At 40.2% G+C, this 16,349-nt stretch overlaps 1 protein-coding gene across 4 annotated transcripts; it reads right to left on the reverse strand.

Moving 5' to 3' along the window:
• Positions 1–1,606: 1,606 nt before the first annotated feature.
• pskh1 (protein serine kinase H1) lies at positions 1,607–15,438 on the reverse strand. 4 transcript variants are annotated; one of them, XM_061772651.1, is made up of 4 exons: positions 15,312–15,438; positions 12,157–12,756; positions 8,854–9,771; positions 1,607–4,623 (listed from the first exon to the last, which is right to left on the reverse strand). In XM_061772651.1, the coding sequence occupies exons 2-4, from the start codon at positions 12,223–12,225 to the stop codon at positions 4,306–4,308; spliced, it is 1,305 nt and encodes a 434-aa protein (XP_061628635.1). In that variant the 5' UTR covers positions 12,226–12,756; positions 15,312–15,438; the 3' UTR covers positions 1,607–4,305. The 4 variants fall into 4 exon arrangements, with proteins under 4 accessions (XP_061628635.1, XP_061628634.1, XP_061628632.1 ...); XM_061772650.1 differs by lacking the exon at positions 15,312–15,438 and adding an exon at positions 13,424–13,535; XM_061772648.1 differs by lacking the exon at positions 15,312–15,438 and adding an exon at positions 13,155–13,525.
• Between the last annotated feature and the right edge of the window lie 911 nt (positions 15,439–16,349).

The raw sequence follows: 16,349 nt of genomic DNA on the forward strand, positions 1-16,349 counted from the left end.
GCCACTCCTTTGTTGCCTGGGCAGTGTGTTTGGGATCATTGTCATGCTGAAAGACCCAGCCATGTTTCATCTTCAATGCCCTTGCTTATGGAAGGAGGTTTTCACTCAAAATCTCACAATACATGGCCCCATTCATTATTTCCTTTACATGGATCAGTCGTCCTGGTCCCTTTGGAAAAAAAAAAAAACAGCTCCAAAGTATGATGTTTCCACCCCCATGCTTCACAGTAGGTATGGTGTTCTTTGTATGCAACTCAGCATTCTTTCTCCTCCAAACTCGACAAGTTGAGTTTTTACCAAAAAGTTCTATATTGGTTTCATCTGACCATATGACATTCTCCCAATCCTCTTCTGGATCATCCAAATGCTCTCTAGCAAACTTCAGACTGGCCTGGACATGTACTGGCTTAAGTAAGGGGACACATCTGGAACTCCAGGATTTGAGTCCCTGGCAGCGTAGCGTGTTACTGATGGTAGCCTTTGTTACTTTGGTCCCAGCTCTCTGCAGGTAATTCACTAGGTCCCCACGTGTGGGTCTGGTATTTTTGCTCTTCTTGTGATCATTTTGACCCCACAGGGTGAGATCTTGTGTGGAGCCCCAGATCGAGGGAGATTATCAGTGGTCTTGTATGTCCATTTTCTAATGATTGCTCCCACAGTTGATTTCGTCACACCAAGCTGCTTACCTATTGCTTATTCAGTCTTCGCAGCTTGGTGCAAGTCTACAATTTTGTTTCTGGTATCCTTTGACAGTTCTTTGGTCTTGGCCATAGTGGTGTTTGACTGTTTGAGGTTGTGGAAAGGTGTCTTTTATACTGATGAGTTCAAACAGGTGCCTTTAATACAGGTAACGAGTGGAGGACAGAGGAGCCTCTTAAAGAAGAAGTTACAGGTCTGTGAGAGCCAGAAATCTTGCTTGTGTGTAGGTGACCAAATACTTAATTTCCCACCATAATTTGCTAATAAATTCTTTAAAAATCTATGTGATTTTCTTTTTCTCATTTTGTCTCTCATAGGTGAGGTAGACCTATGATGAAAATTACAGACCTCGCTCATCTTTTTAAGTGGGAGAACGTGCACAATTGGTGGCCACTCATGCCAGAGTAGCATCTGCGCCATTTGCACACTGATTGAGAAGTATCTGCAACATTTGCTCAACCAACATTGTCCCAGATTATCACACTACTCGTCACTTTAAACTGCATACACTCCTTGAAGTCTCGGCAACCTTTGCACAATGGTCATTGCACCGGACTATTGCAATATTAGTCATTCGAACTGCTCTAAGTGCTAGAGGACTGCATCTTTTTGCACAATTGTCAAAAAAAAAAAAAAAATGTAAAAAATGTACCGGCATTACCAGATAACTAGCAACCCTTTACTGCTCAGTCAATTGACTGTCTGTTGTACTAGAGCGGCTCCAACTACCGGAGACAAATTCCTTGTGTGTTTTTAGGACATACTTGGCAAATAAAGATGATTCTGATCTGATCTAACTCGATACTTTTTTACCCCACTGTAGTAGTCACAAAGTGTGTACACATCAAAGAATTGTGAAAATACAGTAGTAACGGTAATAGTAAAAATAAAATTTGGGCGCAACAACTCAATGTTTTATTTATTTATTTATTTTATTGGCACTTCATTGTTTCAGACAAACAACAAAATGATAATGAAGAATCAACAAGTTATTTATATATACTATCAAAAATGAATGCTTTTGGGTAACTGCTGTCAACTTCATTTAGGGCATTGTCATTTATATCAAATCACACAATTACATGTACATGGAAAGACAAAGTATTGTTGTGCTGACATTCTGCAAAACTAAGGACTTTAGTTATTAAAACAGCACGTGTTCTCAGGTACTTGGCGCAGCAAGCTAATTCAAGCACTTCAAATGATTTATAGTTTTAAAACATTATATTCTTTGAGGAATCAATCTTGTAAGACTTTAAAGACATTTTATAAGGGAAATCCTCTATGACAACAATGAGAAGCAGTTTCCGCAACTAAATGAGGCATCAAACAGCTGCCTGAGTCGACAAGTGTATTGATATCAGTTCCTATGATAGCCTCAATTACTGTTTTGTGGAAAGACAAAAAAAGCAAGACTCAAAACACATTTCACAGGATAGCACAACCTGGTGTGTATGAGGATAACACATTTATGCAACAGAATGAGAGTGCTAGAAAATTAAGGGAAGCAAAGACTTATCGAAACACTGAGGTCAGCTAAAATGGCTCATGCAGCTGTTTCCAGTATTTGTTGAAAAAGTTCACAACAGCCTTTCTAATTCTTTGTAAATCACAGCAACATTTTCATTGAAGAAATTGTAGCATATTAAAAAAATATATACGTCAATTGAATAATACTGTGCTTGTAGGAGAATCAGTTAATTTTCTCCATTAAGTGCTTCAGGAACTTAAAACACACAATAACACCATAAAACTCCTTATTTGGGAAACTGTTGGACGACACTTGAAATATTCAGATGTGAAAGTTGAACAGTTAAAAATGAAGTGTCCAATAATTTCTGTCGAATGAAACTGTTTTCCAGGTCTAACATTATTTTTTACAAACATGCACCCTTTCAATTTTCAAACAAACTTGTAACAAGTTTTAATTATAGAATATCAATTTTGCACAAAATCTGTTTTTTTAAATGAAGGGCAGCTGGAGTGCTGCTGCTATCCCTGTACCCCCTGGTCCTCTTGCAAGGGTTGAATATGCATCAAAACAAAGATTGGAAAGAATTTCAGGTCACATCAGGCACTCAGTTGGATACTGTAAATGTAAAAATCTTTTAATAGGGCTCAAAACATTAAAAATTTTTAAAAAAGTGTTTTTAGCCCTATAAATGAAGGCTTTTTACATTTACAGTATCTAACGGAGTGCCTCGACCATTCTAACCTCTTTTTAATGAATACGTTCCGATTAGCTCGGTTTTGACTAGGTACAAATAATATATTGGATAGGATTCGAATTATATTCTGGATTTGGTTGGAACATTTTGCTTTACATAAGGCTTTTCAGTACAAGTGCAAATAAGAGGAAATGTACTATTTCCACCTTCAATTAACCTCACACAGAAGGCTGCATAGTTGCATGTGCTAGCATTGTAATTTAAAGTTGAAGTGGCATTTAGTTGCAAATGTTGCTTATTCTTCAGTGGTGTATACCTCACAGGACTTGTGGATTCTCTTGCTCTAGATATCAGTGAAGAGTGTATTAATGGGTCAAACTTTGAAACTACGAGACAGCATGAAACTTAACATGATTTAGGAGCAGCTGTACCAATATTCACCCAGACTTACAAATAGGAACGTCATTGTAGCATTCCAAGGTATAAAAAAAAAAAAAAAAAAAGCAAATCAATGGAATACCTTCACTCGTTATTTGGGAATAAATGCAAACATTACACATTTACAATTAGTAAGATAAAGGCTTCAGTCCAACACCATTCAGAAACAAGGTGGTCTAAATTTAAATTCGTCAGGTGCAACTTGCAGGTTTTCTCATGAATACTGTGACGAATAAAGGACACCAAGTTAAATGGCCACATAACCTTAAGAATCAAAAGCCATTGCAAGATGAAGGAGCAGCAATTTCAACTGTGACTCTACACTTCTATGTAAGGCACTTTGAGCGGGGTTGTGTGGATTTACTATACAGAACAGAAAAATCACATTCACAATCTTTTGGCAGGTTAAAAATATAAGTACTAAACAAAGCAATTATGGCAAGATGAGATAATCTTAGACGATTTTTGCCTTTCAAGGTTGCGTTGATGTTGCTGCAAATCTCCAGCGGCCACTATTCAAGACTAATAGTACATAAATTCACAGCAATTGTCATCAATCATGAGGGTGTGAGGGAATGTTTACTCTCCTCATAAGTAACTTCATTAGCCCGACCTCTGTTCAACAGATCCTCGTGGAAGGTCATTATTCCAGTGACCAACTGAATGAAGACTGCCCACATTAATAAATAAATACGTCAAGACACATAACAGTAACAACAGAATAACAGGAAAGAAGTGCTCCATCCTGTTAAAGGACGGACAGATTGACTGAGAGATGATGATGCTAATGTGGTAAAACATCATCGAAAAAAATGCTATGCAAAGTAGGCCCTTCAAAGTTCAGGGATTATCATTTTGATTTATTCTAGTTTTGCTGGCAACAGGTACTTCCTCGAAGTTTTTTTGTCAAGGCTTTTGACCCATTAGGTTGTTTTCTGAGTGTCTTTTTGGGGGTACCAATACCTATTTGACTTTTTCAGTCCACCCACTAAGTTATGCTTCAACCATTATACTGCTGCTGATAGCGTCTGTTTAACTCGCGCAGCTCCTTTTCCCGAACACGACGAGCTTTGTTGGATTTGGTTGAACGACTGGAGCGCGTGGACTGGGCCGACTTGGTGCTATGGCAGCGAGATGACGCACGCTTCAGCAGGTTCTGAGATATACAGCGTTGTAGGTTTTTCATGGAGGAGGCAGCAGCCATGCTGACGATCCAGGGGTGCTTGAGCGCCTGGCCAGCAGTCAGCCGCGAGCTAGGATCCACTGTTAGAATCCGCTCCACAAAGTCTTTGGCAAGGTTGGACACACTGGGCCACGGCTGAGGAAAGAAGAAAGAAAACATTACCTTAACTGCAACTGAACTAAAAATCAGCTAATAACAACAAATATACACTGAAGAAAAATTTGTGGCATTAAACAAAAGCGTCAGCATGGCGGCCGTGGGTAGCACATTCGCATCATAGTTCTGAAGTTGGGGGTTCAAATCCATGCTCTAACCTCCCAGTGCTTGTTGGGTTTTCTCCAGGGTACTCTGGTTTCCTCCCTTATTCCAAAAATATGTTTCTTAGTTTAACTGAAGATACAGTATGATGACTTCAATGACGTTCATATCTTTACATGCAGCATCAAATTAAAATGAAATGTAATTGGATGCAAGTAAGCTCAGTCTGTAAATATCTAGTGTTAGGGACTTGAGGGTCACAGTAGGGATGGGTGATTAATCAAAATGTAATCATGATTTCAATTTTGTTCTTACGATCATAAAAACATTTGAAACAAAACAATTTAAAAAAAAAAAAACTATTTATGTACCAAACGGCACAGTGTATGTAAAAGTAAGTTCCTGTGTTTTAAAAGCACCCTGAACGCTTTACTCTTTTCTCTTTAAAAAAACAAAGACCAAGTCCGAAACCTTGGTGTACTGATAGATTCCGACCTGACCTTCAACAGTCATATCAAATCAATTACTAAAACTACCTTCTACATCTGAAGAACATATCCAGAGTGAAGGCTTGCATGTGCCAAGCAGACCAGGAGAAGCTCATCCAAGCTTTTATTTCAAGTAGACTTGACTATTGTAATGGTCTTCTGACTGGAATCCCCAAAAAGAGCATTAAACAGCTGCAGCTCATTCAGAATGCTGCAGCTAGAGTTCTGACCAGAACAAAGAGGTCAGAGCATATTACTCCAATTCTAAAGTCTTTACACTGGCTCCAGTCAGCTTTAGAATATATTTTAAAGTTCTGCTACTGATCTATAAATCACTAAATGGTTTAGGTCCTGAATACATGAAAGAAATGCTCATGGAATATAAACCAGGTCAAAACGTGGAGCACAGAGTCCAAAGCAAATATGGTGAAGCAGCATTTAGCTATTATGCTGCACACAAATGTTGCTAAGTTGCTAACAGAAGTGACGTCAGCCCCAAGTGTGAATGTTTTTAAGTCCAGGTTAAAAACACTTCTTTTTTTCTCATGCTTTTTAGAGGATTTCCACTTTTAAATATTTCTTGCACTGTACACTGTTGTGATTGTTTTATTGTGTCTTTGTTTTAAATGTTTAGAAGCTGTTTTTTTCTTTGTTTTTAAATGCTTTTAATCATGTAAAGCACATTGATTTACCTTGTGTATGAAATATATTCACTCTCTCTCTCCTGTGGACGTGTCCAAACCATCGAAGTCTGCTCTCTCTAACTTTGTCTCCAAAACAGCTAACCTTGGCTGTCCCTCTGATAAGCTCATTTCTAATTTTATCCAACCTGGAGCAAACCTCAGCATCTTCATTTCCGCCACCTCCAGCTCTGCTTCCTGTTGTCTCTTTAGTGCCACTGTCTCTAATCCGTACGTCATGGCTGGCCTCACCACTGTTTTATCAACTTTGCCCTTCATCCTAGCAGAAACTTCTGTCACATAACACACCTGACACCTTCCTCCACCCGTTCCAACCTGCTTGGACCCGTTTCTTCACTTCTTTACCACACTCACCATTGCTTTGGACTGTTGACCAAGTATTTAAAGTTTTCCACCCTTGCTATCTCCTCTCCCTGTAGCCACACTCTTCCCCCTCCACCCCTCTCATTCATGCACATATATTCTCTTACTTCGGTTAATCTTCATTCCTCTCCTTTCCAGTGCATGCCTCCATCTTTCTAATTGTTCCTCCACCTGCTCCCTCAATGTCATCTGCAAACATCATGGTCCATGGGGATTCCAGTCTAACCTCATATGTCAGCCTATCCATCACCACTACAAACAGGAAAGGGCTCAAGGCTGATCCGTGATGCAGTTCCACCTCCACCTTAAACTCCTCTGTCAATTACATTTTCACACAGGCGTAGCAGCTTTGAATAGCCTAATTTATTTTCCTTAATAAATAAAATCACCATTGGAAAAACTGCATTTTATGTTTACTATGTCTGATATTTACATTTGTTTGATGATCTTAAAGTGGGGAAACTATGCAAAAAATAATTTGAGAGGGGGGAAAACTTTTTTCATGGCACTGTATTCATACATTGAGGCATGGCTAACATCCAGGCTCTGTGCTTTCCTTTCAGTGGTTTTAATGATTAAAATGTTGTAGACTTTGTCTTGCGTGTTTGACACTGAGAGCGCTTCAATCTGCACTCATCTGAACACAGTTCACACTGTGGTTCTCATCAACTATTGCAAAACTTCTGGCCTATTATTTGTGCTGGAAAGGCTGTATGTGGGGCAAAGATTAACTTCAGAGTCTGCCTTTGTAAAGCTTACTGACACACTCTAAAACAGTATAATCAGCTCTTCTACCAAATACTGAATAAAAATGCATAGCATGCATATACACAATTTGCTTCTACTCTACTAAGACCTACCTCATACAAGAGTCTTAGGGCCACATTGAGAAAAAAAATACTATAAAGAATAAAGTCATAATATTACAAGGGGAAAAAAAAGGAGAAATGTTACTAAAATAAATTTTTAATGTTACATGAAAACTCCTGTTAAGTTGCCCTTTAGTTTCACAAACAAGCGTACAGTACCCCATGTTTACCACATCACACAATCAAGGGAATGAGCAGTCAAATGTAATTTTGCAAACATTTGTGTCTGTAGCCAAGACCACACGGGCTGAATTTGTATATTTTGTTGCGTTTCCTTCAATTATTAACTAGAAGTTTTATTTATTTATTTATTTTTTGTGTAATTCTAAAAGCTAAATAATAGATGGCATTTAAGCAAAGGCAAAATAAGAGAGCAGTGGCTGGTCCTGGATTGTTTCAAATGTTGACATTTGTGTGAAAATTAAAAATGTTATCTTGTAATATTATGACGTTTTTATTGGTCACTTCTCAATTTGAAGTTAGTTCATTCTGTGTTGTGACATAATCCTTAACATCGCTCTGTCGCTCAATACATTTAACATTAATATCCGTAAACTAATAAGATAATTGTAAGCACGTTTCCTAACTAATACAAGATGTACTAGCGGATCAGCTCGTCGCCGATGTTACGTGTGCTTCACGGTTCCGCTTGAACCACAACCACGGCCACGACCCGCAGCACCTCAACGCAAAAATACAAAAGACCAGTGCAACAAATACGACACTGGCTGATCTGATGAGCAAAAGTATTGCTTAAACATAAGAGTACCAATAGAGGATGTCTGCTCCAGAGGTGGGGAGTACTTTTACTTGACAATAATGTGACTCAAGTAAAAACTAGTCCTCCAAAAAATACTTGAGAAAGAGTAAAACGTACACAGTGAAATAATTACTCAAGTACTGAGTAAATGGCACAAAACATTTAAATAAATAAATAAATTTCAATTTGCTGCACGGTGTTTTCTCAAGTTATAAGTGAGCTGAAATATCCACATTTGGGCAGACAGTGCCAGAAAAATACTACAATACATGAAAGCTGTTGTTTTTTGTTTGTCTAAATGTAAACAAGAGTAGCGCGCCGTTGCCTTCATGGTAACGACGACCTTCCCAAAATGGTGGCCACTCAGGCACAATGATCAGCCGGGCTGGCTTATCTAGAGTGCCCGGGAAGCCCAATAGAACACGTTGTTTGAGGTCATGTGACTTTCTTGTGTTGTTTGATTGATGAACTACACTTTAACGTCACTGGTGCTTAAATTAGATTGGCGGAAACAGTGCCCAATGCGGAAGTCAAAGTCATTGTCTCGCGAAATAGTTGATAAATTAGCAATAATTGATAAATAAAAGTAGCAAGTGACATTTCGATCATTGTAACAGAGTAAAAGTACCGTTACCGCTAGCTGCCAGCGTTCAGGGAGTACGAAACAGCCTATGACGACAGCGGCGACCCCCAAGGAATAATTCATGGGATCTATACGATTCATGTAAATGGCCTATTTTGAGTTCAAAACGGCGAATTTCACCAAAAGGCGACTGATTTGCATGGATGTATATATAATACAGCAAAAACACAATCAACCTGTGCATGGATGTATATATAATACAGCAAAAACACAATCAACCTGTGGAATTTTCCTCTAAATATGAAAACACTGTGTAAATGCGTGTTGTTTGTCAACTCCTCACCTCTCCAGAGAAGCTGTACTTCCCCTTGAGGATCTGCCGGTAGAGCCTCATACGGTTGTCATCCTCAAAGGGCATGGTTCCACACAGCAGGATGTATGAGATCACCCCCAATGCCCACATGTCGACAGCATTCGTGTAGGGTTTCCTCACCAGGATCTCAGGGGCAATGTACTCAGGCGTGCCGCAGGTGGTCTTCATCAGACACTCGTCTCCCTTCTTTCTGCTGTTGGCCAATCCGAAGTCAGTGATGATGATCTTAGAGTCGGCGCCGGGGTGATAATACAGCAGGTTTTCGGGCTTCAAGTCTCGGTGCGTGATCCCCAAAGTGTGGAGATACTTGACGCCATCCAGCACCATCTGCAGCACCCGGGTGGCATCTCGCTCCGTGAAGGAGCCGCGAGCAATGATGCGGTCAAACAGCTCTCCTCCGGTGGCCAGCTCCATTACCATGTAAACGCGCTCAGCCGTCTCAAAGACCTCCATGAGCTGGATTATGTTGGTGTGGCGAACCCGTCGAAGAACGCACAGCTCGGACTCACAAACCTCCCTGCCCTCCCTGTACCGAGTCTCGATCATCTTTATGGCATACGGCTGCCGAGTGCTCTTGTGCTCCACGCGGACAACCCTGCTAAAACTCCCTCGACCTATCAGAGCTTTGATGTCGTACTTGGCCGTGACTCGTGGGTCAAACTTGGCTCGATATTTGGCCACCTTTTTCCGTTGAGGGTCTGACACCTCAGATGGGTTTTTAGGGTGTTGGGTAGAGGCGACAGTAGTGGCAGCTTGTGCCTGAGTAAGAGATGGGGAGGTGGAGCCCGCCTTGTCGCTTCCCACTCCATCGGCCTCACCGACCTTGCTAGCTCTACCATCTCCTCGAATGAAGTGCTTGTATATGTCTGTTTGAGGGGGTGGATCCACCTGAAAGAAAATATATGAGTCGGTCCCAGATGAATCATACATAACAGCACAGTAAGGAAGAGGAGAAAAAATATAAAATGACCTCAAGAGTGGATTTAGGTACGGACCCTTATTAGTAAATTGCATTAACATGGCATCACTGAGTGATCACTTCAACATAATTAAAATGTATCTGGGTTTTCCTGTGCCCATCTACTTGAACAAATAGCTAAAATTCGATGTAATTTAGACATACATGCTACTGTTAAGAATACAGTATTCCCCTGCTGCAGTGAACTGTGAAATATTCGCCTGTTCACTGATATTTTTTTTTTTGGGGGGGGGGGGGGGGAATTTATCCTCTGTTAGTCACTAAACAACTCACCTATTGACTGTTTTGTGCTCAGGCCAACGCCCTGTCTCATATTAACAGTATTATAACAGTATTGCTTTGGCACCATCTTGTGGCCTCTTGGTGCCAAGGAACAATGTTGAAGTGAGTTGAGGAACTTTATGTAGTGCTTTGCCGCTATCATGTGGCATCTTGGTGCCAAGTAACTACGTCTAATGAGTTAAGGAGCTTCACCTATAATCAATTATAAACCCTTATTGGGGGCATCACTTGCAGATTTTCGCTGTGTGCAGCAGGGTTCAGACCTTATTCACAAAGGAACACCGATTCTTGGGGAATAGGGACCGAGCCCTGTCGTAAATAGCAAAAACCTTCAAGTATAATTGACATCCTCCTAACATGGTTTACACTTGTCAAGATGGCAGCAAAGCACTACTTTTGTCAAAAATCATACTACTCAACTCCTAACAGTAACTTGGCACCAAGATGCCACAAGATAGCAGCCAAGCACTACTTTTGCCTAAATGTAGCTCCTCAACTCACTTTAACATAGTTCCAAGATGGTGCCAACGTAATACTTTTATTTCACCCTCATCTGTCATTGTTCCATGTGATATGAGTAATAAACCCATAATAAACATATTTTTAGTGTTTTACAAGATTGTGTTATATTAAAGCTGTATTGGATAACTATTTAATAATTTGTACAAGTCTGAACGGCTCCATTTATGTCAGTTTAAATATCATCACACTGTCATAGGCACTTTTGGCTCTTACATTTGCAATTAAGTCAATAATATTTTTTATCTGTCCTCACTGCTCACAATTGAATTTCAGCATTGTCGATAATGAACTTTGTTATAATAGCACCACTGTTGCTGTAGAATGGCCAATATGGTAACAATTACAAGTGAACTTTGGAAAACTTTATGTACGGCACTATGTAACGAACTCCAACAATAAAATATTCTGCCGTTACAAAGATTTATTGATTCGTATAGCCCATTTTGTGTAGCTAATTGCTTATTACAGTAATCCTCTTGAAGCAATTGAGGCGACAACTTGGCTGCAATTCAGCAAAGGCGTTGTCCATTCAATTACTATTTATAAATTCTCTAGAATATACTATATATTTGCAGTTTCCAAACTGACAGTAATTTGCAACCAACAAAACAATAATTTAAATAGTTCAACACGGCAAAGATTACAACCTGTCACAATTTATTGAAAATGCCCATCCTGTGAAAGTTTTTTTTTTTTTTTTTTTTTTTAAACAAATGAGTCAATGAGGGTGAGTGAACGGTCTAAAGATGGCAAACATGATATTTGCTACGGAAAGCTATTCATGGCGATCTCCACATAGCATTATTCCACCTACTAGCAAACAGAAGTTCAGAATATTCTGATACAGATTCTCCCATCAAATTAAAAATAAAGAATTTACCCCACAGTTAATGAAATTTAGCCAAAAGCCCATCTTAATAATAATCCAGGCTTCTTTTTATTGTTATTTACCATGGCCATTTTTAATCATGTCATCAGTATAAGTAAAATATAAGTACTTCTCAGAAAATGCACTGCAGTTCTACACCAGCTCAGAATAAAACTAGAGTCAACCCCCGCTATATTGTGGTTTCCGCTTCGCAGTCCCACTAGATTGCGTATTTTTGGCGTTATTACCGTTGGTACTCAATTATTTATTTTTTTACACTGTACAATATTTTTGTGTTATCCATTGCTCTTGTGGTCTCTCAAAATACTTAAATGTTTTAAGTCTGTTTAAAACCCTTTAAAAAAACATAAGTGCTGTCTGTGAAAGCTATAAAAACATGCCTCGGGTGTACTTAACAAGGGTATTTTTATATCACGTATTTCACTTATTGGGGGGTGGTATGGAACGTAACCCCGGCGCTGGGGGGGGATTACTGTACTAAATACAGCAATGTATATTATAATTATGATTCTGACAGCATCAATCAAAACTTGCATCAGTTTTTTTGTAGATTGAGTAGCTGTACCTAATGAATGCAGTTTAAACAATATCCTTTACTGACCTTTTTAACCAGGTCCAACTGAACATCCCCTGGAGGCTCAGGGAGGACCTTACTGTTCCTGCACCCCATCACATAACTCGGGGACTCAGCCCAGCCAGCCACGCAGGCCACCAGGAGCCCTGCCTCATCACCGCAACAGCCGACTCAACGTCGTCCAGGCTGCGGCCCGACTCAGACAGGGGGGCATCAGCAGTCACTGATCTTGAATGTATCAGATCCATCGACTAATGCAAAACGTTTCATTTTCATTACCTCGATATCACAAACATGTTGGATGTCTCCTCCCTCCAGCAAATATGTTATTACTCCATGTCACCATCTGTTGCTTTGCCTGAAGATCAGATCTGACGCTCATGTCAGACAACTTAATATTTTGACCACTTGAGATCAAATTGCATGGGTAAGCAGGGAGGCTTGGGTGGAAAACCCACTGACAATAGAAGGGAGGAAAGCCCTGCAGGATCCAACATTAAACATGAGCTTGTTTGCCTTTAGGACAAGTGCAAACTTCAATAAGTGTTTCCACTGAAAGTATGTGTTGGGCGCAAGGTCAGCATCAATATCTTCATAGGCAAAGCTGTTGAAGTGAAGATGCACACTCTGGAACGTAGAACATAAAACTGTCGTTAACACCACTGCAAAACATAAGTGTATCAGTTCTGTGACATTTAGCAACAAACAGTAGGTTATATACAGTTCTAAAACTCGGATTACTTGTAATGTAAAGAAACGACAATATTTTCAAAGCAATTTTATGCAATTGTTGTAGGTGTGAATTCTATTCCATAGGTGAAGACTATATTGTCATGTGTACCTTTGTGAGAATTAGTCCAAAAGTTTTGTTTAAGCCGGGCAACCAGGCCCTTCTGATGCTCAACTTTTCCGCAAACAAAGACAGAAACTGAGTATTTTGATAGAATTGGTCAGTACTGAGTATCCCGTACAGGCGCCCGCACACAACGTTGAAGTCGCATAACAAAGCAAAGTTTCATTGTCACCTTATTCGTGCCAAATAGCGATGGCGAAGCTGAGCATGCTAACTAGCAAGCTAGCAGCAGGGCAGGACTCCCAAGTTTGCCAAATCCAGCCTCCTCACCCCACTATCACTCAGCTGGCCTCTCCATTTTCAACTCGCTAACTTTTCAAATTCTATCTTCAAGATAAAGGCGTCAAAAGCCCTCGACCCAGTAAGAACGACGGTTAGACTCAAATCCGCATCTGACGGTGTCCTTCGTATACGGTGTCAAGTTTAAAGTTGTCATTAGACCTTGCAAACTTTCCTCGTCGGATGTTTTTCTGGTCGGTGTTTGTCAATGTCGAGCAGGACCACCTTCCCTTAGCCAGAATACACACAAACGCGCTCACTCATTTTTTTCCGCTTTATATTTTCAAAATAAAACCCTAACCTAACCTTAAATTTATGTTGTTTTTTTTTTTCATTTGTTTGCTGGAGAATTTTTAAATGCCAGAAATTAGTGTTTGTTTAATCTGGCAACACATTCTCCACAAATTATTCTGGTAGCTGAAAGCATCAAAAATTCTCTTACATAAGGCCAATGTTGGGGAATATCTTGCTTCTCCAAATCTTTTGCCATCATTGTTTTTTATCCTAGATGGTTCCATTCTTCTATGTTCCTGCCATCCCTGTTTTTTCTGCCCCATAAATCCCCAAGATCTCAACAATTCATCAATCAAAATCTCAACCGCAATTGACTTTACCACTCTGTATTTGTGCATTCTTTTATATCGTGTCATCATCTGCGGAGGCTGATAAAAGTAACAAGTCTATTTGAAGAAGTAAGGAACAGAAATGACACATTTCTGTTTTCGAATGTAGAGAGTAAAACAAAGTAATTGTAATATTTGCACATTTAGAAACAATAAACACAAACGTCTACTATCACTTGACTTATTAAAATAGTCTCATTGTAGTTTTAATAATACAGTACTGTGGAGATGCGGTAAATAAGACAGGGAGACGAGAACCAGTGATGTCACTTTGCTCTCCCCATACAAACTGAGTGTTTTCACGTCAAACATCCAACCACTCCCTTTGAAGCCATCAACCCACTTTGAAGCTTTCATTTCCTGCTCCTCCTGAATGTCTCCCTTTTATGGTTCACCGCAGCACTATGCTTTATTTGTTCCTGTCCTCTCATTCTGTTGTAAATCTAAACATGTATACTTGTACACTTGAGCCTGTCCAGTCGACCATCACCTCTTCCTGACTCCAGCTTGCTTTAAAGAGATGAACTGTAAATCTTTCATTCTGTATGAAATGTGACTGACCCTTGTCGTTGGATGTGTTGCATCCACTTAATCTCTCTTTAATCTTTACAAAATCTTAACAAAATTAGGCCAGAAGAGAGGTACTAATGAGATTAAATAGCATAAAATGCAAATAACTAATAACTAAATAACAACATCGGTGGGGTGGGAGGAGTGATGACAATTGTAAGGGCCCGTGACTGGCAGAGTCATGAGAATTTTCAATAAGCAGCATTTGCATGGAGGGCAGCACATTGCGGTAGTGGTTAGCACATCTGCCTGACAATTCCGTGGCCACCCCGTCGGTGGGCGCAGCCACACCGCAGATGCACCCAATTTAGTGTTTTTCTCGGCGAAAATCTTCGATCGGCATCCCCCCTCCCCCGGTGAAAATTTGTTTCGGCCATCCCACAAAAACGTTCTGGCTCCGCCCCTGTGTATAAGTCAGGACAAGACAGACTCACACACCTATACAAGACAGGTCTCCATACAACTGTTTAGTCTATATCAGTGATTCTCAACCAGTGTGCCGGGGCACAATAGTGTGCCGTGATCGCGCTTCAGGTGTGCCGTTGGAAATTATCCAATTTTACATAATTGCTCAGAAAATTATTTATTTACAAGAAATAATGTATGTTTGCTCATCTATTTGTGCCAGTGAGGCATAGTGACAGTCAGAACAAATGAATTGTCTTCTATTAGATGGCAGGAAGAACATACAGTAATTATTGTATCCACTTTTTGTGACGTTTTTGTTTGTTGGTGTGCCGTGAGAGTTTTCGATTGTAAAATATGTGCCTTGGCTCCATAAAGGTTGGAAATCACTGGTCTATATGCATACACTCATTTCATGTTAGCAACCTGGTGGCACAAGAAAAGCTGCTCACCGTGCTCACTTTGACTTTGAAGGCAAATCACTCAATTTCCGTGTTGACTATCATCGCTAGCCTGACGGGGATCCTCTTCCTCCTAACTTCTTTTGTAGAGACGTGACGACCTCCCTCGGGCTGTCTCGACCCCGCTAAGTCATCTCCGTCACTTCCTGGATACAGGGGGAAGTTTGCCAAAAGTGCTGACTTCTGGCTTGGAAAAGTACTAGAAATCCGAGAGGCAAGTCATCCTCCTCACATCAAAGTTCCAAGTTGGTGCAGATTGACTTTTATGTGACCCATGTCTGATAAGAGCCAGCCTCAATTAACACCAACTAACATAATCTATTGATGATGTTGCAGTTCATTCCCAGATCTCCTCAGCATCTGAGTCAAATCTGAACGATATGGAACTAATAACAACAATTTTTATTATTCCCTTATGTGGTGGGGGTCCCAATGAGCTCCATTGTACCACCCCCGGTACGCGCTCAACCAACCACCTTAATTCAGTACATACATGAGGAGGTTCACTTTTTCGTAGTCATGTTTCACATTTTAATTTAGCACAAACCCCGTCACAAAGACCTTGCTGTAATCCTGACTGTAGGTCTTACAATGTGTGAAAAGGGAATACAGGGGCTTTCCAACCGCAGGAACCTTTGCAGGAACTTCCCTAGCTGCCCTGGTAGATCGAGTTCCCCTTGTGTCCTCACCGGAAAAAAAACTTACCAGGGTACGGAAGGTTCCCCCTGGTTTATTTTGTTCCTCCTGGCGGATAGGGTCTTCCGAGAACTACCAGCCTGGATAAAGGCTTAGGTTTTAAAGCTATCAAAAATATTTTAAATTTAGAATAAGATATAAAATAAAACATTGAAAGCTTGAATTACCAGCATTTTTTTTTAGATCCAGTAGGTGTCAGTAATGAGCAACATCAGCCTCATCACCCTACCCTGAACTAATAGGTGCGATGGAAACACAAACCACATGAACCACCTTTTGCTACGAGGAATTCTAAGTTCCTGGGCTGGTTGGTGAAAAAGCCCCTTATGTGGC

Source organism: Phyllopteryx taeniolatus, chromosome 5, assembly GCF_024500385.1.
Source record: "Phyllopteryx taeniolatus isolate TA_2022b chromosome 5, UOR_Ptae_1.2, whole genome shotgun sequence".
Taxonomy (NCBI): domain Eukaryota; kingdom Metazoa; phylum Chordata; class Actinopteri; order Syngnathiformes; family Syngnathidae; genus Phyllopteryx; species Phyllopteryx taeniolatus.